At 47.2% G+C, this 23155-nt stretch overlaps 1 protein-coding gene across 1 annotated transcript; it reads right to left on the bottom strand.

Moving 5' to 3' along the window:
* Nucleotides 1–480: 480 nt before the first annotated feature.
* LOC119443850 (uncharacterized) lies at nt 481–20205 on the bottom strand. The gene is made up of 4 exons (XM_049664998.1): nt 20065–20205; nt 16591–16664; nt 6469–6549; nt 481–3675 (listed from the first exon to the last, which is right to left on the bottom strand). Exons 1-4 carry the CDS (start codon nt 20142–20144, stop codon nt 3473–3475), a joined length of 438 nt encoding a protein of 145 aa, XP_049520955.1. The 5' UTR covers nt 20145–20205; the 3' UTR covers nt 481–3472.
* Nucleotides 20206–23155: the final 2950 nt, after the last annotated feature.

Below are 23155 nucleotides of genomic sequence, written 5' to 3'. Positions count from 1 at the left end.
TAGGAAGGCCAAGTTAAAGCTCATGAAAAGGCCAAGTGAAAGCTAACAGACAACCAAGTGAAAGATAAGAGAGAACCAATTTAAATCTAATGAAAAGCCAAGTTAAATCTAGGGAAGGGTCACCAGCTTCGCTGTTTGCTGAGACTTCACGCCACTAGTGTGAAACTGCCCCTATTTTCCCACCTTTGTTTGGCCTAATCATGCATCATGAGTGTGTGTACGTCATATCAGATGAGAAGTTTTCACGGCTTTCCTGACATCCCCTGACAGACAAGCAAAGTGGGGGTGGCCTGAAAATATTTTTGACTAATCATGAATGGCTGATTGCAGAAATGGAATAGTTTTACGTTACAGCGCCCCACATCTAATGATGGCTGTCAATGACATCACTTTATTTCTTCAAAGACCGCTGATTTGGGGGTATTACAAAAGGGGCGGATAGAGGTAAAAGTGATCGCATAGACAGATAGAAGCAAAAAACTTTATTGACAAGGTCATGAGAAGCCCTGCCCTTGGGAAGAACTGCGAGCTGCTCCCGCGTGGCGACGGGTAGGCCGAGCCTAACCGCCTCACCATGGGCTCTCAGGACAGCCCAAGTTTGTGTGAAAGTATTTAGCTCTGGATGGCAGAGCTCCATTCTTCTTCCGTGTTGCGCATATACAAAAAAGAAATTCTTGGTTAAATATAACAGTTATATAAATGTGAAAATGTAGATGGACAGATGGTTGTGATGACCTCATGTGGAAGGTCATTCCAGTCTATGGCTGAGCGAGGAAAGAATGGTGAAGCAAACATAGTATGAGCACATGGACAGGAAACTTGCAGGGGATCACCAATGCGGCGTTAAATGACTGCTGGATGGCTGATGCAGGGCGGAATATGAAGTGAGCTGAAAAAAAAAAATCACCGCCCAAGCACTCCGTACAGATGCCTAACCAGCCGCGCTGAAACGTGCGACCGTGGTGTTTATCACTGGGTTAATCCCGACGGTTCAATAAACGACCGCTTGGTAGGCTCCGGGATCTTCGGAACGCAGTTTCTGCTTGCGCTTCGGTCAAGCGGGCCTGTTCTTGTGCCTCGACTATAGCATCGGCGCGGCAAACACGCGCTCTCTCACGGTGCTGCTGTTGGCGATGTTCTTCGTAAGCGGCCTGCTGTTCGAGAGTTCGTACGATGCGGGGCCTACCCATATCGAATTCGGAGAGAAACTGCTGCACGCCCACTCGGCTGCGACGGAAAGAACGACGTCGCTGACGGCGCAGCCAATGGTGCGCCTCTCTTTCTCTTTTACGTGTGAAAAGGGTAGTTCAAGGGCGCGTTGTAGGTCCCGGAGCCCATCATCCGGAGTCCACAGGGTAAGTGCCATTACGCTTGGCCCCTTTCTGCACATCACCAGAATCGGCCCACATCTATGCACATGCACACATCGGACGGACATATTTTGTTTTCACCTAGCCATATACAGCTCCGCTGTAAACACTTACGGAAAGAGCACATACTGGTGATTCGACGACGACAAGCAAGACTTTTTATACCGACTTCGCTTTTAAACATGATATGCTGGCTTTGCAGACTCTAGACTCTGGGGATCGCCAGTCAGCTTCTAGAGTCTGTAAAGGAGTATGTTTATATAGGTCAAGATACTCACAGGGGACACTGATCATGAGAAGGAAATTTACAGAAGAATAAAATTGGGTTGGAGTGCATACGGCAGACATTACCAAATCCTCACTGGGAGCTGACCACTGTGCTTGAAAAGAAAAGTGTACAGTCATTGCATTCTACCAGTGCTAAGATATGGGGCAGAAACTTGGACGTTAACAAAGAATCTCGAGAACAAGTTAAGTACCTCACAAAGAGCGATGGAACGAAAAATGTTAGGCCTAACGTTAAGAGACAGGAAGAGAACGGTGTGTGTCAGAGAGCAAACGGGGATAGCCGATATTCTAGTTGACATTAAGAGGAAAAATGGACCTGGGCCGGCCATGTAATGCGCAGGATGAATAACCGGTGGACCATAGGAGTTACAGAATGGATACCAAAAAAATGGAAGCGCAGTCAAGGACGGCAGAAAACTAGGTGTGGTGTTGAAGTTAGGAAATTTCTAGGCGCAAGTTGGAATCAGCTAGCGCAAGACAGGGGTAATTGGAGATCCCAGGCAGAGGCCTTCGTCCATGATGATGATGATGATGGCATTATATGAATAGCACGAATGAATTATTCTAGTCACTCGATTCTGTAGTCATATGCGCATTCCAGATTAGGTCTTCGCATAAGGTTACGCCCAGGTATTCGTAAGAACTGGTTAAATCTAAGTTAGGCCAGAGATTAAGTAAGGGAAGAAAAGGAGTGTTGCGTTTGCGGTGAAATGACATGTCTTTGCATGTTGGAGGGTTTAGTTCCATGAGCCATTTGCTGCACCAGTCTTGTACACAGGTACGGTCGTTTTGGAGAGCTAGCTGATCGGATGTGTTAGTAACCGTGTGGTACACAACGCAGTCATCGGCGAACATGCGGATGTTCAGGAAACATGCGTTATAGAAAATGCGGGAACATTATATCAATATTGCGACACAAGTTACTGCCACCGTCGGAATATGTTATGTATGTGGTGTGTACTGAAGTGGTACTCCTCTTTTGCTCTTCCCTATGACCACTCGGCGCCATCTAGCACCGCCACCGCGAAGCCTGCGCGTGGCCTCCGAAATGCATGGCGCGCCGGTGAATGTGAACGCTGAGATTTGTTACCTTGCTTGCCGCACATTCAGCGGCTCATACTCAGTGACCCAAGTTGGCGATAGGCTCCTTGAAGAGCGGTACATACCGAACGAATTCATGGCACAGCTCACTAAAATGTTGGCCCGAAAGGCGTTCATTGAAATGTGGCATATTTATGGCGCAGCCTGCTGTCGCATTGGGTTGCTGTCCTTGAGGAACTCTTTTGAGGTGGGTTCGATTCCGCTCAGCATCGAATAAATTTAAGAGATTTTTTTTCGTCATTGTAGAGCGGCACATTCCCAATGGCACATACTGAGTAACCCAAGTTTGCACCAAAGATGTTCATTGGAGACCAGCACAGACGGAGTGGCACGGACTCTGTACTCCAAGTCGGCGTCAAAGCGTTTCTCCGAACAGCGGTACCTACCCAGTCGCGCGCCTACAGTGTCTGATATCGGCGTGATAGAGGATCGTTGAAGAGCTGTGCGTATGTAAACAGTGCCACATAGTCTGTGATCCAAGTTAGTTGGATGGCTGCTTTCGAACCCTGTTACATCAGCCCAGCAGCCCGATCCACATTCGATGAATACCATTGACCACGGTAGGCGGGAAAACAGTTAGATACCAACATAGACACAAGCCTACATGCACAGATAGATACAAAGCCGCAGGAAAGTGCTTGAAGTACCCTTAGAATGCAAACCCCTTAAAACTAAGTTTAGCATATCACGTGTCTTCACTACAGCACGCATATCTAGGATAGATATGCCGCGAAAATGAGCAGGCTTGCAGCGATGACGGCACTTGGAGCAGGATGTTCAGAGGACGCCCTCAGGCACGTCTGGTCAGACACGTTGAGCTTTCCGGCCGTGCCGCAGAAAAGGTCGTAGAGGAAATGACAATGCAGTATGGGTCTGGACAGGGCGCTTGCTGGCGAGTACAGGACGCACTCCGTGCCTGCGACGCGGGTAAGCCAGTATGCGCAAAAATGCGTCGTCAAATACTATACTGTCTACTTACAGCAAGCCACACGTCACTGGTCACGTTGCTATCAAAGTAATGAACACTTCTGCTTCTCTGCGGGTTCATCTCTTATCGTGTGGTTCGAGAAACGCTGTTATGTCAACGTTCGACGACTTGATCACCTACTTAACTGTGTCATAGTTACAAAATCTCGACACCAATATCTCGACACCAATTGTTTGTTGTAAAGAGTCTCGTTCGTTATAGTAGTGCAGGAAGCCTGCTTAAGCTCTTCTCTTAAAGAGGCAGTGCGCAGCGTGGTGGCTGAGAACTGGGACGTGCTAGATTTGAGCTTCCATTTGGCGCTGTACGAAATTCTCTAACTGCTAGTTTCAATCTATTTCAGTCGCCTCGAATTAGATAACCGACCCGTGTTTTGGGAGCTCCGTGCTGCCAAGCTTTGGTGCCTAGGTACGCCCTTTCCGGGAAACCGACTGCTAGAGATAGGAGGATACCAAAACAAAATTCGGCATCCAGTCTCACATAAAACATTCCTTTTGAGACACATTTTGGGATATGCTTTAAAATTTTGGTGCGGTAGCAATTTCTACTTAAATAATGACCACGTAAACACTTGTTCTATAGAATATCAACATTTGTCCTCTGATAAGCACGCAAGTCAAAGCAAAATGCTTGAGTCCCCCGATGGTGGTGTCGGGTTTTCTTTATTGTTTATAGAAAATACACCACTATCGCAACAAACTTTATCAAATGTCGAGCAATTCAGTTTCTGACTTGAAAGGCTTTCAAAATCTTTTACACGGATTTGTTTTCTAAAACCGTGTTCATACTGCATTTGTGCCCTTGCAGTTCACGCAGTTCGATTTTACAACAGAAAATATTTGAAATTCGTCTATATGTTTTTTTCCGCAGGGTAATGAGGTACGGCTAATTAAAGAGAAGTTTTCTTTGCCTTTTCCCTCGATTCTTTCACTGCTGATGCTTCTGCTGCTGCCACTGCCTTGCACGCCGAGTCTAGGTTTGGTTGAGTACGTGTGTAATGTACAGAAGGCGTCACCCTTGTGTAGAGCCCGGGAACGGCTACTTTCGGGGCGCTCCGGAGGCAGCCAGCGATGTCTAATAGTGCTTGCTGGACCCAAACGTGCCCAGCTACTACCGTTAGACGTGGGATCCAGCAGCTAGCGTTAGACGTCGCTGGCTGCTGGCTCCGGAGCGCCCCGGAGGTCGCCTATCCGGCGCTCTACACAAGGGTGACGCCGACTGTCCATGGTATACGGATGGGGGAGAGGGGTCTGTTACACTTTTCAGCTATAGAACTTCGTGGGCGTCGCCAAAACGCCCTTTGGAACTCTCTGGTCGTTGTCACAATGCCCCCTGGAACTCCCTGGCCATCGATACAATACCCTATGGGTGACTGCAGTTATGCGTTAGACCCCGCAAAAGCATTGCAGAAGTTGTAGAGCCTACTTTTGTACTCTTGTGCAACAGCCCAGAGGGGAGATATTATTGTAGGAGGTAGAGGCATTGAGGTAAAGAATGCTTAAAGACAACCCCCGGACGAAACTGGTGAATAATAACCAGTCTTCGCTGGTGGCAGCTTGCACACATTGGATGCTCGCGGGAGAAGGGAAATGCACCGTCAAAAAACATGATTCGTTTGGGGTCTTCCTTAAAATAAACGCGGCTGCTAGACAAGGCAACGGTTGCCGACAAACTGCAACACTGTGCAAGATTGCGGACAACTGACGCAGGGCGTGCTGACGCAAAGCCGCACTAAAGCTAAGCGACTTCAAGACAACACGCAAGCGGCTCTCCAGAAAATCAACACTTGCGATGCGCATATGTGAGGGAATGACATAGCTAACTTTCTCGTAGATTATTAACAAAGGCGCGCAACAATGCCTCGAGCAAACATGTCTCACTGCGGGTTGTGTGGTCTACGTAGACAACCACAAGTGGTCCACGCAAGTTAACGTTTAACAACACATATCGGATGTCGTGGGCCGTCAACATCACCGCCACATATCGCCAATGAACGCAAACAGCGCAATAACTTCCCGTACATTGACTTTCACAGTGCGTTGTATCTGCATAATTTTACCTAACCGTTCCCACTCGGACAAAATGAAGCTTCCTGACGGTTTTCTTCATCTTTTTTCATTCATAATAGTGTATTCAAACCGTGCTCACTCATAATCTCACTAAGGAACTGCAGACGTGACAAGACACTGAACAATATTTCCTTCATGCCTGCTTAAAGGACAACGTTGTATTTTTGTAGCCGCGAAAATTCAAAATATTTGTCCAAGTTGTCACACACGTAATGCTAAATTGAATACATTATCTGACATGGTGTTGTTGCGGGCTAACGGCAGGTAACCGTCACAAACACGATAGGTACCATGATGTACTGGAGTCTTTCTTGTTTTCAATGTGTACGATGACTGTTCGCGCTGGTTTTCTAACTTAGAAAACTTATATAATACCATCCAGAGTGATTGGTTCTGAATAAGAAGGCTCACACATTGCTGATATAATTTTAATATATGTTGGTAATATACGGTACACAATAGCATTTGTTACAGTGAAGCGAACAGCAATGCCAATAAAGATACATGACATATATTCTGCTACGTTATATAAACTGGTCATGTATACTGGACATCCATGACTGGACATCCATGAGTTATGCATATCTGGTGGGAGTTCTCGTAAAGATTATTCGCGCTTAACAGTTAATTACCATAACTCACAACTGCAACTTACGATTTTCAGTTGAAAGTGAAGCCACAAGTTTGCAGTTTCTGCAGTCCGAGAAGAGCACTTGGTCTCGCTTTGGCACCGTTTCTGGTGGTGAAAGTAATAAATGAAACGTCTCATGACACGAAAGTCCACTCCGCGTAACTTCATTTGAGTGGTATTAAACTCGGTCACGTACGACTGGTGCGTGACGCTTTCCTGCGCTAGGTTCGAAGATATTTACACATCTGTACCACATTAAGGCCAGGACAACGACGAAGTGTATTTTGACACAGTGTCGTTCTTCCTAGCGCCGGTTTAATTTGTTGAAATCTAAGTGCATCCGCTGGTCTTCACTCCTTTCTCTGTGGTGAACCACCCCGGGCGCCTGCCGGCGTCAGACGCGGCCGCCATCAGTAAGCGGATCGGTCAAGAGAGCGACGACGAGGACACACACGTCTACTCCCTCAGCAGTGAGCACCCTTCCGTTGACGACTTCGAACTTGTTCAGAGCCGCAAAGAGAAGAGAATGAACACCAGGACGCCTTCATCGTCAAGTACGCAAGCATTATGAAACACTCAGAGGCCGGACACCAATACTCTCATAGGTCCGCCCGTGCTTCCTACAACATGAAGCTACTCAAATGAAAATCTGTGTCAGTGTTAGCGGAAGTCCTGGCGCCAAATCCTGTTCTGATCACCCAACCCAGTGTAACAGAATCTGATGGCATTCAGGTGCGCTCCTACGTCCCTCTGGGATCTGAAGTGGTCAAAGGTGTAGTCTACGATGTGGACGTGCCATCGTTAATAGCGACCTGCCGATTCTTGTCAAGACAGCAAATGATCATGCCCTTGTGGATGTTACTCGGCTAGGCAGTTCAGGCTGCGTGAACACTGCATTCAAGCGTCAATCTCTCCCCTTGTATATTAAGTTGGGACACATCAGGCATGCTGAGCGGTCCTTCATTTGGGAGCCTCTTCAACATTTGGGAGCCTCTTCACGCCAGCAGCGTCTGCGAGGACTAAGCAGCATTCCCCCGCCGCGCCGAGCTGCCCCACGCTGCATTATCCCGCTGCACCGCGCTGCAGATAAATGTGGCGCCACTGTAATGAAATGTTCGAACTGCAGCGGGTCTCTTAAGGCATCATCGAAGTATCGCTCACATAATAATGAGATGGGAATTGCCATTACGAAAGAGATGGCGAGCGATCATTGATCTCGTTAAGAAGCCACCGCTAAAGTCAGGAGGCAACGTTCCCGTCGCCGACGTTCATCAAGGAAAGTCGTTGCCTCTGCGACACGCTTTCCACTTACTGCGTCATCATCCCCTCCTCTGCCGCACAGTCCACACACTGCGGTAGAGACTATGAAGGACAAGCCCACTAAGAAGACCACATCTATCATAGCTTGGCCGCCCGTACCAAAACGACAGCAATCACCAACATATTCACAGCAATCATTTGATCGACATCCCCCGGCATCTGCTGTCGGTGATTTCTCCGACCAGGACAGGCAAGTGGTTGTAAGGCAAGGTGCGGAACAAACTGCAACCGGCAGTAGCTCGAAGTGCTTTGCCAATGCTGGATGCACTAAATCCAGTTCTTGCTAGCTTGCTACCATCGTATAAGCACCATGCTCGGTGAATAGTCTTTTTCCGCACTGAAGTTAGAAGTGCGTTGATCTTGCAGTCGACAGCAATATCGACTTCACTGAGACTGTCTGGTAACGAACCTTTCGTTTCGTCCACATGCGGTGTGCGCAGCAAAGTTATTATCTACATCCGCGTGAATTTTGCATATGTTATCCCCAATGTAAAGCCTCATGCCTGCCTGCATGTAAAAAGGCAGACCGTCATTTACACTTATTGGAGTCTAGCTATCCCCAAAAGCTCCCGTTGACATTAAAATGCAGAAACAAATACTGCTAATGAGCAATGGCCCGTGGGGTACTGCAGGTGACTTCAACGCCCAACACTAACTATGGGTAAGCACTATGATTCACTCTAGAGGCTGGAGTTTTGCTTCCTTTGCTGCCGACCATGATATGTGCTATGTAAACAATGGCAGCGCTACATATCTGTTGCGCACGCCCTATAGTAGCAGTTGGACTTCAGTTTGGCGTTACGGCGTTTCACCTCGAGCGTCGAATGGCTTACGGACATAGAGACACACAGAAGCTATCATATTGCGACATCTATAGAGTTAGCATTCCTCCGGTTTTATCTTGCGCGTAGTTGATTCCTCAAGGATTAAGGCGCATATGGATGACGAATGTCGGGAAGGCCATTCTCACATTGAAGATGCAATGGCGGGAGCAATGAAATCATCAATCTGTTCGCTTACAAGGTCAGCAAGACGAACAGATTTGGATACAGATGAGTAGCGGCTATGTGCAGCACGCCGACAGGCGGATAGAAGTCCGTACTAGATCGGGGCTTCACGACGCATACAAAAAAAAGTTCAGCGTCGTATGGATAAATTGGAATACAAGCGATGGAAATCTATCTGTCAATCATTTGATCCCCGAAGTTCGGTCTCACACATATGGAGAACAATTAGGTCTCTTCGTTCATGTCTGCATCAAAAAAGGCCTTTGTTGCTCTGGCCCTCTACCAACGCCACTCGCAGCTTGAAGTGGGCCAAGAGTTCTTTGCGCGGGTTGCTGCGTCCATGGTCATCAGTAGTGACGCACCACTGAGTGACGTCCCTAAGGCGAGGGAGGAACGCGCCATTTCTAGTCGAAGAGCTCGATCCTGCGTTGCCGACCTGCAGGCGTTCTTCGTCACCGGCACCAGATGTCATCACGTACTCTGCCATATGCCGCCTTGAACATGTCACACGTGGTGAGCTGATCAAGTACTAGAATGAGTCGTGGGATAATGGCGTGATTCCTAAACAATGGAAATCGAGTCGCTTGATCCCCGTTGGGAAATCTGGGAAGGATCCACTTCATTTATAACCATATCGTCCGATTGCGCTTTCGAGCTGCTTCGGCAAAGTTATGGAAAGAATTATAGTTGCTCGCTTGGAATGGTACCTTGAGCGATCCTACATCTATCCGGACGCCATGACGGGCTTTCGTCGAAGTCGCTCATCCAGCGACAGCCTTACTGACTTCCTTACCTGGGTCCAAGAAAAAAGTCTCCAGCCCTTCCCCTGTCTTCTTCTTTGTGGGGTTTTACATACCAAAACCAGTTCTGATTATGAGGCACGCCGTAGTGGAGGGCTCCGGTATAATTGTGACCACCTGGGGTTCTTTAACGTGCTCTAGAACACGAGCACAGAGGCGTTTTTGCATTTCGCCTCCATCGAAATGCGGCCGCCGCGGCCGGTATTCGATCCCGCGATCTCCTGCTCAGCAGCGCAACGCCTTAGCTGACTGAGCCACCCCGGCGGGTCCCCTGTCGAGAAAGTGGGGGTAAGCGAAGCTTCTCATGTGTGTACCTGACATACTACTTTTCCTTCCCAATCGTACTACTGGTCCTTCCTTTTCCTTCTACTTTCCCTTCCCTTTTGTGCAACGTTTCCTTCCGTTGCTTTGTACGATTCTCTGCTCGTCGCTGTTATCGCTTGGGCTCTATGTCTCGAGTTTACTCGGCGGCGTGGCTAGCAGCATTCGCCCGCCACTGCCGCTTGTGCTTCTTCGAATTTAAATTCCTTCAAAATTAAATGCGTCCGTCACGTAAAACAATGAGCGGCTCATACCCCCTTAAGCAATGGCTCAAACCCCCGTAACCACGGCATCCCTTTTAGGACGACAGAAGAGAAGTGATATTCTACGCTGGAATGATGAGCGGCAGCGGAGAAAGCTGTAGAACGAACACGACGACGGCGAACGCGGGAGCAGTGGCACGAGCACGAGCGCAACCCGAGGGGCGCCAACGAGCCAACTTCAGAAGACGACGACGAAGCTCGAGCCATTGCTGATGATGATATTTTTCCGCGTACATCGACCCCGAACCAAGCGAGCCAATAAAGCTTCCCTTAAAAGCCTGAAGCGAATATTAATGGTACTATTTCTCGATGTCAAAGGAGCATACGACAACATCGCTCAAGAGGCCATTGCAGCTGTGGGGGTTGGTGGCCAGATGTATCAATGGATTGGGGAATATTTGACTGAGAGGTGCTTTTTCTTACAGACCGAAGACCGCCCAACTTCGTGATCATCACCATCGACGGAACGGCCATCAAGCCAACACAGCAGATTAGGATTCTCAGCCTACTTCTTCAGAGCGACGGGAAGGCACACGCCGCCGTCACAAAGATCAAGACTAGAACCGAGCAGATATTAGTATGCTTCTGAGGGTATCTAACAGAAACCGAGGCCTTAAAGAGGACGTGCCAGGCGCCTGATACGCGCGTTCGTCGTGTCGCGGGTTTCCTACTCCGCCCCGTATCTCCAGCTGACGAAGGCGAATAGCGACACCTTAAGCACGATGCTTCGTAATGCTACGAAGCAAGCACTGGGCATGCCCATATACTCCTCCACGCACAGACTGCTAGACATGGGCGACCTCAACACGGTGGAGAAGCGCATCGAAGCCCACCTCTCTAATCAGAGAATCCGGCTGTCACACGGAACACGGACGAGCCGTCCTACGCAAGTTAGGGTGGTAGATCGAGCCAGTACTCATCAAGGCGGCCCTTCCGGAAGACTGGAAGACGACCATTCCGACCAAACCCCTTCCCCGGAACATGACGCCGGGCAAGGACGACGAGAGGCGCACCGCGCGGGCCAAAGCCATGGCCCGGAAGCTGGAAGAGAACCCCAGGGCCCTCTACACGGACGCCTCGCTCCGAAAACACAGTGACCGTGCAGCGGTGATGGTTTCGTCAGAAGACAGGCTGATCGTCAGCGCGTCCATGGAGACAACAGACCCCGCAGTTTCCGAAGAAGCGGCCGTGGCCCTCGCACTCGCATAGCCGATCGTGGACACCGTGGTCACCGACTCAAAGACAGCCTACGGAAGCTTTCGCAGGGGGGTAACCTCCTCCGCGGCCCAAGCCATTCTGTCCAAGTACAAGCCTTCGGGAAGAGCCATAGAGCTCGTGTGGCTCCCGGCTCACTCGAAGGAAACAGGCAACACCATCGCCGACTACCATGCCCGAGAAATGTCAATCCGGGCCGAGCATCATCATCGGAACATTACATCTGATGTGAGGTAGTGTGCCGTAAGGTGGGGTGTGTGAACCCGATATTGTTCAGCCTCGCCCTGGTAGGACTTGCTGAGTACTTAACGCGGACAGTTCTTGTCTCAATATACGCCGAGGCATTTGCATGCCGCCCTCTGCGGTGATTCGCCCTCAGGTGCGGGCCACGCTTCAGCGGGCGGCAACCATGACGGCCTCTTAATAAATGTGCGTATTGGGTGGCTTTACGCGCAAACTAGTGTAATTGTATCCCATTTCAATAAACCGTCAATTTCAATAAACCGACATCGCTTTCTCTTTGTCATGATTGGCCGCAACCTCTCGTGAGCTGCATCCATCTGAAGAAGTTGTCTGCCCTTACTCAGGTTTTCAAATATATCTGCGGGAAAACTTGTGGTACACCAGTTCATTCTATGCTTCAGCTGTACATGAAGTTCTTCCTCGGTAATCTGGGTTAGTCTACCAGTTTTGTTAAATACATGCAAGACCAAGATTCGCGCTCTGGCGAGCATACAAGGTGAAGTCCTACGTACGTGCATCGTTCTGCCTCGGTGCCCCTCAACACCAGCAACAATTGCCGTCGTGAGAGACTATATGATCCAGACACACGCAGGTGTCGACTTTGTCAGAGCACACATTCGCCTTCTCTCAAGACTCCCCGACCATCGCAGCTTTCCTACCACCCGAGAGACTCCAAGCGAACTCTCACGAGGGATTACCGCTCATCAAGAGTTAACGTCATCTCATTTACCTGTGGCATAGCTTTCACCTCCCTTGTGGTGCCTGCGACCGCCTCAAGTGAGACTTGCTATACCCCGGAATAGCAAAGACGGCCGATCATCTGTATCCGGTTCTGAAGCACCTGACGCTGCTACTACTGCACCAGACCTATCATGACCGGATACATATTAACACCGATTGTTTGACCTCACCGGGCCGAGCAGTCGTGCTCGATTGTCGTGCCAGCGAAGCAGGTCGCAGTTAAATCCAAAGTGTCACACTTGACTACATCTACAGCGGCGGAACTTGCAGCCCTCCGTGCCGCTTTGAACTACGTCACCGATGACCCGGCACAGAAATGGATCATTTTTTGCGACACAGCATTAGGGCGGAAGCTGTGTCGCAAAAATTTTCAGAGGATTCCTGCTGACAGTGGCATCACATGGCAACAAATTTTCTGACAGCGCTGCCCGGTCTGTCCACGAACACACCCAGGCGCGTCTAATACCTATGGCGAGGACGGACGCCGCCCTGAAACATCGTCTGCTTGCACGCAAAAAAAAACCTTAATCTTTCTGGAGTGCTAGTGCCATCCATTACCGACTGTATAAGCTGCACCTATTCTTACGGCTACAACTACTTTCTGGCCTTTCCCGCGGCGAAGGATCCTTGCAGTTCCGCTTGTGGCTTGGTGGGCGTTTACGAACGCTTACTCCTATTGTGTTGGAATGGTCGACAGACCCACGTGCGACTCCTTTAGATGCGAGAAAACCATCGATCACCTATATTGTGTATCTGTCTTCGATACGACGTCCAACACCTCTCTCTCCGGACAACATGAAACCAACTGGACTCGAGACCGTTCTCTGAGCCAAAGATACTCGGACCAAGGCCACATCCGTCACCGCCACAGTGATTCGCTCACTATTACAGTATTTGAAATACACTGGTTTGAGAGACCACGTATTGTGCTCCTGCCACGTGTACTCAGTGCTCACTTTCTTCCTCTTTTCCTGTTACAGCGAAGCATTCTTTGCCTATTCTCATGACTTTACGGGCGCTGCTATGATGGTCTTGCCGCGCGTGCCGCTGGGATTCCTGCAATGCCACCAGATGGAGCTCGCCTCCGCGCATCCCGGCCGGCGCCGCCGCGCCAGCGTTTCACAGTTTATGTGCATTGCATGTGCAGTGCTTGCTTTCCTATGCGAGAAAAATGCAGGTGCCGCGCCTTCGATCGAGGCCGCGTCCTGGGCTGTGATAGCTTAAACATTACAATCTTCCATACCCTTTAGAGAGCACTTGCCGGTGGCGCCTCAACAGCGTGATGGCCACGTATACCGAAGGAACACGGAAACACGTGCCAGCAAAATTGCTCCAAAGTGTGCCCTCGACACACTAAGGAGCGCGCGAGTACTGCGTACTCGCTCGCGCCTTATCTTGAAATTAATCTGCAGGCAGCTCATACCTTGCGTGCGGTGTTCTCGTGGCTCACTTTGCGTTGACGCGATACCCAAGACAAAGGTCCCTTCGCTCACCGCTGCTGCCGCGTTCCTGAAGCCAGCGATTTGACAGCGAGTGCCCGCGGTGATCGAGTGTGATGTGTGCATGTTTGCATGTACGGGCTGACATGCTTGGTAATTTAGTTAGCAAGCGAAAATTTCTAAGTTTATACGGCCGATAAAACTACTATCCTTACTTCGTACAGCTGTCTACTAATTTGAGATCGCAATCGATGCTTCGCCTTTCGCGCGTAACTGCGGCTCTTTTCGTCCCATCAATATGATTTCTTCTTCGCCATTCGGTCATCACTGCCTCGACGTCACACAGTCGTTGTCATGCCGCCATGCTCATGGGTGACCTTGGTAAGAGTGTCATGGCAAAGTGGGACGATGTCGAAGTATTTGGCATATACCTAAGCAACGGAAGTCTGAGAAACACCACTACGCTTGGTAAGCTAAGGTCTCTTCAGGAATACGTACTGTCGCTCATTGCTAGTATGATATTCGCATTACGGGTCGACAGATGTCGTGAGATCAGTTATTCCGTTATTTTTCTTTCAACAGGCGCATCAATTTTATAGTGCTAGGTGACGTGCCTCCTTTCTTCTTCTTTGCCTTTTCAGCGATCGCTAGCGTCGCTTGCTATTCTTTCTTGTCAATCCTGCCAAGTGCTATCGGACATTTAGAACGTGCATTTAAGCACGTAGCTAGCGATAGTTGGAACGTTCGCGAAAATGTAAAACCGCACGAGTTGGCTACTAAAGGCTTGACAGCGACCTGATTACCTCTAGCCGCCGTATACATCCCCCGCATTCGTTTCCATGGGGAGTTCCCTGGTCGGCTTACATCCGTATCGGTGAAATGGCGCGTGGACAAAAATAGAGAGAGGTAGTGGAGAGGGCGAAAGAGTGGGGCGACAGCGCTACAGCAATGGAGACGGGTAGGGGGAGAGAGGGGAAGAGAATGGCAACGGCACCTGCGCACGTGGCCTGCCCGTCTGTGGTTATAACGTCACGCGCATCGGAGGTGCCAGAGCGGCCGCAGCAGCGGTTGGGGCAGATGCACGAGAGGTGCGGTGACCGCGGGGGCGCTTGTGTTTGCGTAGTGTGGTGCCGTATTAAAAAATATGTTTTATTCAATTATGTATGCAGCTCACGTATGCAGCTCGTGTATGCAGCCTAAACCGTTTCGCTGGTAATCCGTCCGCATATGAATGCGGCGGCCCCACAAATTTTGTGTCAAAGCGATGTCATGCACTCGCGGATCAAGCGTACATTTTTATGGGCTTCTGTTAGAAGATGCGACGTACTGGACAGGCTTCACCACTCGTCTTACTCCAGCAAACCCATTTCCCTCTTCGCGAACTTCAAGTGATTCTAATATCTACTGCTGATGATTGTGGCAGGCAGAGGATACGCTTTCGAATCGCTGGGATTCAGGGAATTTCATAGTGAGCCATTAATTGGGTCCTAGAGAAAAACCGGTATTTCATTTTTCACGAAACAACCGCTTGCATGATGGATGTACGTCAGTTGGTGTTCTCTTGTGGTAGTGTGTACGCATTCAATGAGCGTACGACTTCGTATACAGGGTGTTTCAGCGAACACTTTCAAAATTTATTTAAGGTTGCCTGTGGCAGATTACCCAATTTTAGTTAATGAGCTGGTCTACTCAAAGAGGCGGACATTACTTGCACAAAAAAATTGAAATGCGTAATCGACTAATCAACAAAAGTTTACTAATTCAGTTTTTAACTAATTACGCGATGTTACCTAAAACCTAATTACCTATATTGCAATTTACAAATTGTAGCCGTGGAGTTCGCAAGGCGGATCCACTTGGAATTAATTCTCAGGATGACCCCAGTTTCGAGATATTAATTCCCGAACTTTGCGGAGAAATGCGTTAGCGTTGCAGTTAGTTTCTTAACAGAACGTCGCTTTATCCACTGAAGCCGAAAATTCACTGGAACGCCAATGCATTTCTCCGCAAAGTTCGAGAAATAATATCTCGAACCTGGGGTCATCCTGAGAATTAATCCCAAGTGGATCCGCCTCGCGAGCTCCACGGCTAGAATTTGTAAATTGCAATATGGGCCATCAGGTAAATAGGTAATAACTTAATTACTAAATTTTTGTTAATTATTAGATAATGCATTTCAATTTTTGTGCAAGTAATGTCCGCCTCTTCGAGTAGAGCAGCTCATTAACTAGAATTGGGCTATCTGCCACAGGCAACCTTTAAGAATTTTTGAAAGGGTTCGCTGAAACACCCTGTATTTTATGAGTACGCAATGCTTCGTATTTCATGCCTCTTCGAAAATGTAATTTCCTTGGCAGTGCTTGAATGCCTTACAATCACCAGCACACGTTCGCTTATTAAGCGTTATCCTTTACATTTAAGATAGTATGCCCACAGTTGCCTGGTTTAGGGGACCAAGGCAATCTTAGATGGTGAAGCACTGTCCCCGAAGTAAATAGAGAAACCATAAAAAGAAAAGCTAACATTGTAGCGAAGTAGGCTTTCACCCGCACAGTGCCATCGCCAACAATTCGCGTATAGTAGACGCTCGAGCTCTGAGCTGGCGACGGACATCCTGATCTCAGTTCATCGGACCTCTTACACCAATAGGCCTGCTTATAATATTTTCAGGAGTGTTTTTTCGAGATTCGCTGTTTTAATTGGGCGCCTGAATAAAATAACTAGTTTCTTTCCATAACACAATCACAGGATTAAAATAATACTTCACATCCGCTTGTCTGCTTTAATGTATACTCACCATTTCCATTGAACGTTTCCATAATTGTTCGGTACCGCTCGCCTGGTCGTGAATAATATATGACTGTTTCAGTTCTGCACGAAAAAGAAACGATAAAACAAAACACAACAACATGGATAGTCAACGGCAACGTAGCAGCAGCTGCAGTAACTGTGGACTGCCTTCATTCCCTGGCATTTCATGGTTCCAGAAATTGCCTGCCAGCCACTGTCTGCATTTCTGAGTGCAGGTTATCAGTATCACCTGAGCTGACCGCGGATCATCTGCTTCTTGACGTAACTATTTGGGTCACTGATCTTCCGCGATCTGCCGCTAGCAGCAACGTAGCATAAAAGAAGGAGCGAGGATCGCTGCCCTTCACTTTTGGTCGTTGCTGCAGCTACTGTGCACTCTATGAAAGTCCTGGTGTTTCATCGTTTGCACGCTGTAAACTGGCTTTGGATTAGCACTTTTATTTCCAGTATAAATGTTTTCTTGGAGCTGCCGCTGCTGCGAAAAGGAATGCTTTTGATTTGTTCTTTACTTTTGCTTTTGTAATTGTACGCATAAATCCTGAATTGCGAAAGGCACTTAAATATGCACCTCAACACCTCAGAGAAATCCGGGCATCATATTAGTTGTGGCAGGCGACCTGACTATTCATCTACTAAATGTTTCTGCACAAAAAATAAATTGAGCAGAATCCTCGAAGTACATGTTTTTCAAGCGCAAGAAATTTACCCACAGCAATTTTAAATATCTCGTTAACTTTACTTGACCTTTTTGTCAAAAACTTGATGGATGGATGGATGGATGGATGCAAAAACTTTATTTTGGTCCATTGGGTCGCGCTAGTTTCCTAGCCCGAAGATGACTCAGGTTTTTAGTCAGGTGTACTAAGCGCACATATCCGTGATCACCAGCCCATATTTTTGATCGCCAAACATAATACATAAATACCTAAAAATTAAGGGCAGTGCTTATATTTTCATAAGGGATAATAATTACCTCAGCTTGAAGGAATTTTGCAGGGAATTGATAACATTTGATCGACTAAATGTTTACTGCATTGAAGGTCCGAAATTAGCTTATGGTTCCGTTTTTTCTATGTTCAACTCTGTCTATGACAGTTGTTTTTATACACAACTCCAAAACCTTACCGCGTCAGCAAAAAACCATAGATACTGGACAACTGCATCAATAAGTACGCAAGAATAAAATATACAAGCTCTTCATTACTCTAAAGAGCTCGGAATCTCCTAAAATTGTAAGGCATAGAAAAATAAGTTCAACTGCCCATTACAGCGCGAAAAACAAAATCTTTAAAGAAGCTTTTTAACTGCGAGGTGATGAAAAATATCTGGCTTAGCATAGATGTGGGTGAATATTTTCTTTGGGTGCAACGGAAACGAGGTAATTACATAACGAATATTTGCAAAATATTAGTGCTTTAAACCCTTTCTTCACAATAAAAGAGCAAGATGGATGACTAGTAGATTTCCTGTAATGTAACTAACGACAACGTTTGATGATATTTTTCTCCTGTTCTTTTTAGAAAGCGGCACTGACAGGTGATGTGAATTCTAGCAAACAATTGCGAGAAAATGTTATCGCGAGATTGTTAAGAGAGGGCATGACACACGTCCAACGTTGTAGTGGCTATCAACCGAATCACTCTAGAGCGATTCAATCAACACTAGCTAAGTGGTAGGCTTTGGTCACTAGTAAATAGCAATGACTTCTTTCTAATAGCTTATTAGTAGCTTCCTATCGAACACGCCGTCGCTAAAATAAATTAGGAATGACACTGTGAATTGATGAGCAACTAACTAGGCAAATGCATATTGCAGCCAACTAATAGGCCTATAGTCACTGGTGATTACAATTCCCTAACAAAGTATGCCAAGTTGTTCTTGTTTTACACACCATATTGTCATGGATATCAAATGAAATGTGATAACCTCCTAAGACCCTTTGTACATTATATTGCACATTGCCTTCAATCATTTTTTTTCAAGATTAACTCGGAAGTGCTTGTTCAAAACATTTGTCCTGGATATGAAGCCCAATGCATGTAGAACTCTACGAATAGTGTTTACTCATATTCTTGAGATGTGCTTTCGAAAAATTTGACACTGAGTGGATCTAGACTTCTGTGTGGTCACAGACGGCGGAAAGCAACGTTGAAGTTGCACTTGGAATTCCTATAGATTGCGTGAAAGTGAGAATGCAGCACCACATGTAGTTCGATCTTCATATTTGTGTTTAGGCAATTAAATGCAGTTTTTACCATAGCAAAGGTGAGGAGATGGTTACTTTCATGTACACGGGGATCCACCTTCTGGCATCTAACCGCGGTATATAAATAAAAACCTCTTTCACGTTCGTAACTTACGAGTATACAATAATCACCAGTTTGAAAAAAAATTATGTCCCATAGCTGTATTAGGGTCTCAGGGGCATGAAACGAGTGATTCAAGTATGCTTACTGAGATCTGGTACGACTAAGTGAAGAGTGACAATAAATAATTTATTTTATTGGTACAACGGTATCTTTTATTCATAGATGTCTTCATTCATAGGACTCAAAAACTCAAATTAGTATTTCTTCGGTTATCGCTGCTGACTGATTACACCCGCATATTAGTGATCACTAGTGAAACGCTCAGTTATATGTTCTGAAACTGATACAGCTTAGCGTCATGTATATCAAATGGGAAGTCTCTGAAATGATGCTTCATCTATAACAAGGTTGAAATACTAGTTATCATAAATAGGTTTCTTTTGTATGATGATGTTATTCTTCATTCGCACACATCATTGGTATAAACCAAGATGTGAGCACTTGATTATTTCTTTGGTTACCATTTCTACATGATGACGCAGCGCATTTATTAGTCATCACTATTGATACGCTCGGTTGGATGTTCTCGTGTGTGTTGCAATATGGCGTCATGACCATCAAATATAAATACCACGCAAAGTCATTGAATTATAACAAGGGGATAGTAGTATTGAGTCACTAGCGAACACTAATCACTTTTTTTAGTATTACAGTGGTAGTTTTCAGACGTGCACGTCGTCATTGATAATAATCACGTAGTCATTCAATGGGTGTTTTTGGTTTACATTACTAATTTCTGAGGCCGAGTCATTGGGGATCACTAATGATACGTTCAGTTCAGTGAGCTCATATTCTTAAGCAGCATGGAGTCTAGATATAGAACCAAAGGCATAAAATAATGATTAAAATATGCTAAGAGATGGTATCAGTCAGTGCTCACGCGTTACTTTGTTTAATATGACAGTGGTTGTCTCCATTCACTGATTGTCACTTATATGAATGAGAGCCATTGCAAAGTTCTTGTCTCTGGGAAGAACATGTACTGTCTCTGGACTGTCTAGTACTCTCCTACAGTCCAGAGCCTTCAGTCGCTACCGCCCACTGACAGTGCGTGGTATGAACTGACTGGGCCACTAATGCAGTTGACTTACCTTTCGGTATTTGGCAGTGAGCGTACTCTGAAGGTCACTTTTTGTTCGCCCGGGTGTACCTCCTGCACTGTGTATCTCATGCATTGCGCGTCTGATCCTCCAAAATCAGCGTTAGCACTTGTCTTATAAAGCACATACCAGTCTTCTGCAGGAGCAGAACACTGAAATAAGTTGAAAGAGCAAGGTACATAGCGTCAGTGTCTTTGGGAATAGCTGTATAATTGATGCACCCAGGCAAAATATACGACACGTATTCTATGCAATTATACAAAGCAGAGCGTTTTTCTTTCTTTAATTTCTGAAACTCATTGTTGTCGTTCCCAGCAGAAGATACGTGCGTAATAAGCTGGTTGTATTATATGTAATTCTTCAGTTCACCCCACCCCCATCTGTGCTCTCTCAAATAAATCTTGAAGCACCAAGCAGTCACAGGCATCCATGTTCTCAAATGCGTTGAACACCGACCGCGCAGTGTGGCACGTCCTCTGTTTTGTTCCTAGTCAGTTATTCCTTCGCGCAGTCCCAAGGTGAATACTCATAGCGCACATCTCGTAATATTCTATGTCAATCGGAGGCAGAATTTTGCGCCGTAGATCGTCCTTTCGCGTGCATAGCATTTGCGCATGGTTTCTCAGCATTTGTGCATGGGATCTCTCTGGTAATACCGATAATTTGATCGCATGTCAGGGTCAGCACTAGCTCTCTCCTTTTTTCCGTGCATCTGTCGTAAACAATTTAATCAACTCCCAAACCATAGTTGTGCAAATGGGTCAATGAAAACGCTGATCATCGTTTTCCAAATAGCTATTTAAGTGATAAACCCAGTTTCTTGGAGTATATATGGGAACGCACGCAAGAACTGTATCGTATCTATGCATCGTATCTGGCGCAGCGCTGGCTTTGCATCTCTGGCACGTGTGACGTCACCGATATCTGCCTCACACATGACACATGGTGGTGAGAGAACACACCCCCTCCCAATTAGTGTATATATACACGGCTGTTCAATAAACGGGGACGCTTCCGCTCTCCTTGCTTCGAGCCTCTGGTCATGTCTCGCCTGCAGCACACCACGATACATGGTGTCAGAAGTGGGATCAACGCCGACGTCCAGTCTTGGTGAACCGAAGATTATACTACAAGACCAGCCCCATGAACTTCCTCAAGTCACCAGGTCCGCTGAGCTCGGCTGGTGAAATTGCCAAGAACTGGCAGGCATTCAAGCAAAAGTTCGAATTTTTCCTCGCCGCATCAGAACAGCCAACCGACAAGCCTCGAAGGGAATCATGCAAGACAGCACTTCTGCTGAGCGTTGCAGTCGAGGAAGCCATCGAGATCTTTAAGACGTTCAGCTTTGGCGAAGACGAGAGCAGTAATGAGTACGCCACTGCCATTGCGAAGTTTGATGCATATTGTGTGACGCAGCAGAATGAAGTCCATGAGCGCTACGTTTTTAGTACGTGAGTCCAGGCCCCTGGTGAGCTTTTCGAACCTTTTTTGCGAGACCTAAAGAACCAGGCACGAGCATGCAAATGGACGCAATAATAAGGGACCAAATTTTTTAATGAACTAACGACGAGAAACATCGCGAAAGGTTGCTGCGGGACACTACGCTGAATTTACTGAAGGCTGAGCAGGTTGCTAAAGCAGCTGAAGCAGCAGCAGCGCAGCAAAACGTTTGGTCACAGGAGGAAAGCCACGTTGACACGATGCGTAAGGAACACCCATGTAAACAAAGTGAGTTCCCCAGACATTGCAAATATCCTAAGTGCGCACGTATACACCCGCCACGAAGGTCTCCTGCATTCGGGAAAACATGTCGCAAATGTAAACACCCTAACCATTTTGGCATCTGTTGCAGACGATTTCTCGGTATTGGTGAACTTCAGGGTGGTGAGGATAACCTTGACATTCTGGACGTGTCAAGCTGCGCAGCAAGCCAACACGACTGGACAGTTGTCCCCCAAATCAAGAACGTACCACTTGAATTCAAGGTCGATACAGGAGCGCAATCACATCTACTACCTTTCGGATGCAACCGTAAAATTCGCCCCAAGCCGCCCCTTACAGCAAGCAGTGCGGTGCTACGTTCGTATGGCGGAGGGGTTATCAAGCATCATGGTGTTATTTGTACAGAATTACCACTAGGTGACCGTTGCGCCGTCCTCGAATTCTTCGTGGTGTCCAAGGGGCTTCAGGCCATCCTGAGCTTACATGCTAGCGAAAATCTTTGACTTGTGTCCCGCCTACACGCAGTATCTCAAGACAATTCTGAGGAAGTCGCAAAGAACTTTCGCCACTTGCTCACAGGAACCGGGGCGCGGAAAGGGTCTATCGAATGGTTCTACGTGACGACGCCATGCCAATCGACCAAGCAGCCCGACGAGTACCGCTGTCTATGCAGGAACCCTTGCGAGAAGAACTGGGACGCATGGAGTGCGCAGGCATCATAACCAAAGTCACCGATGCCACAGACTGGGTAAGCCCATTGGTCATTATTAGAAAGAAAGACGGGAAAATTCGAGTATGCTATAGACCCCAGGAGGATTAACCAATGCATCAAGAGAGAAAATTACACAATGCCGCGAAGGGAAGGCATAGAGGCAGAGTTAGCGGGCGCTACAGTTTTAACCCGTGTTGACGCGAACTCAGGTTTTCAGCAAATTCCGTTGGACTACGAAACCTCACGAATATGCACCTTTGCAACGCTATTCAGGCACTACAGATTTCTGCGCTTACCCTTTCGTATAGCATCGGCGCCTGAGGTATTTTAGAAAACGCTAAATGAAATTGTTAAAGGCCTTCCTGGGGTCAGAGAATACGTTGATGATGTACTCGTGTGGGGTTCATCCAGGCAGGGGCATGGTAGGCGCCTGCAGTCGGTACTGCAAGCAGCACAACGCTGCGGACTGATATTTAATCCTAACAAGTGTTCCATTGGTGTCCGCCAAATCGAGTTTCTTGGTGACGTCACTGACCAGGAAAGCATCAAACCAAGCCCATCACTGACAAAATCAATGGTACAAATTCCACCACCAACCGAAAGGCTCGCAGTACAGAGTATTCTAGGAACCATGAATTATTTCAGCAA

This window comes from Dermacentor silvarum, chromosome 3, assembly GCF_013339745.2.
Source record: "Dermacentor silvarum isolate Dsil-2018 chromosome 3, BIME_Dsil_1.4, whole genome shotgun sequence".
In the NCBI taxonomy this organism is placed as follows: domain Eukaryota; kingdom Metazoa; phylum Arthropoda; class Arachnida; order Ixodida; family Ixodidae; genus Dermacentor; species Dermacentor silvarum.
This window is presented reverse-complemented; position numbering and strand designations above follow the sequence as displayed.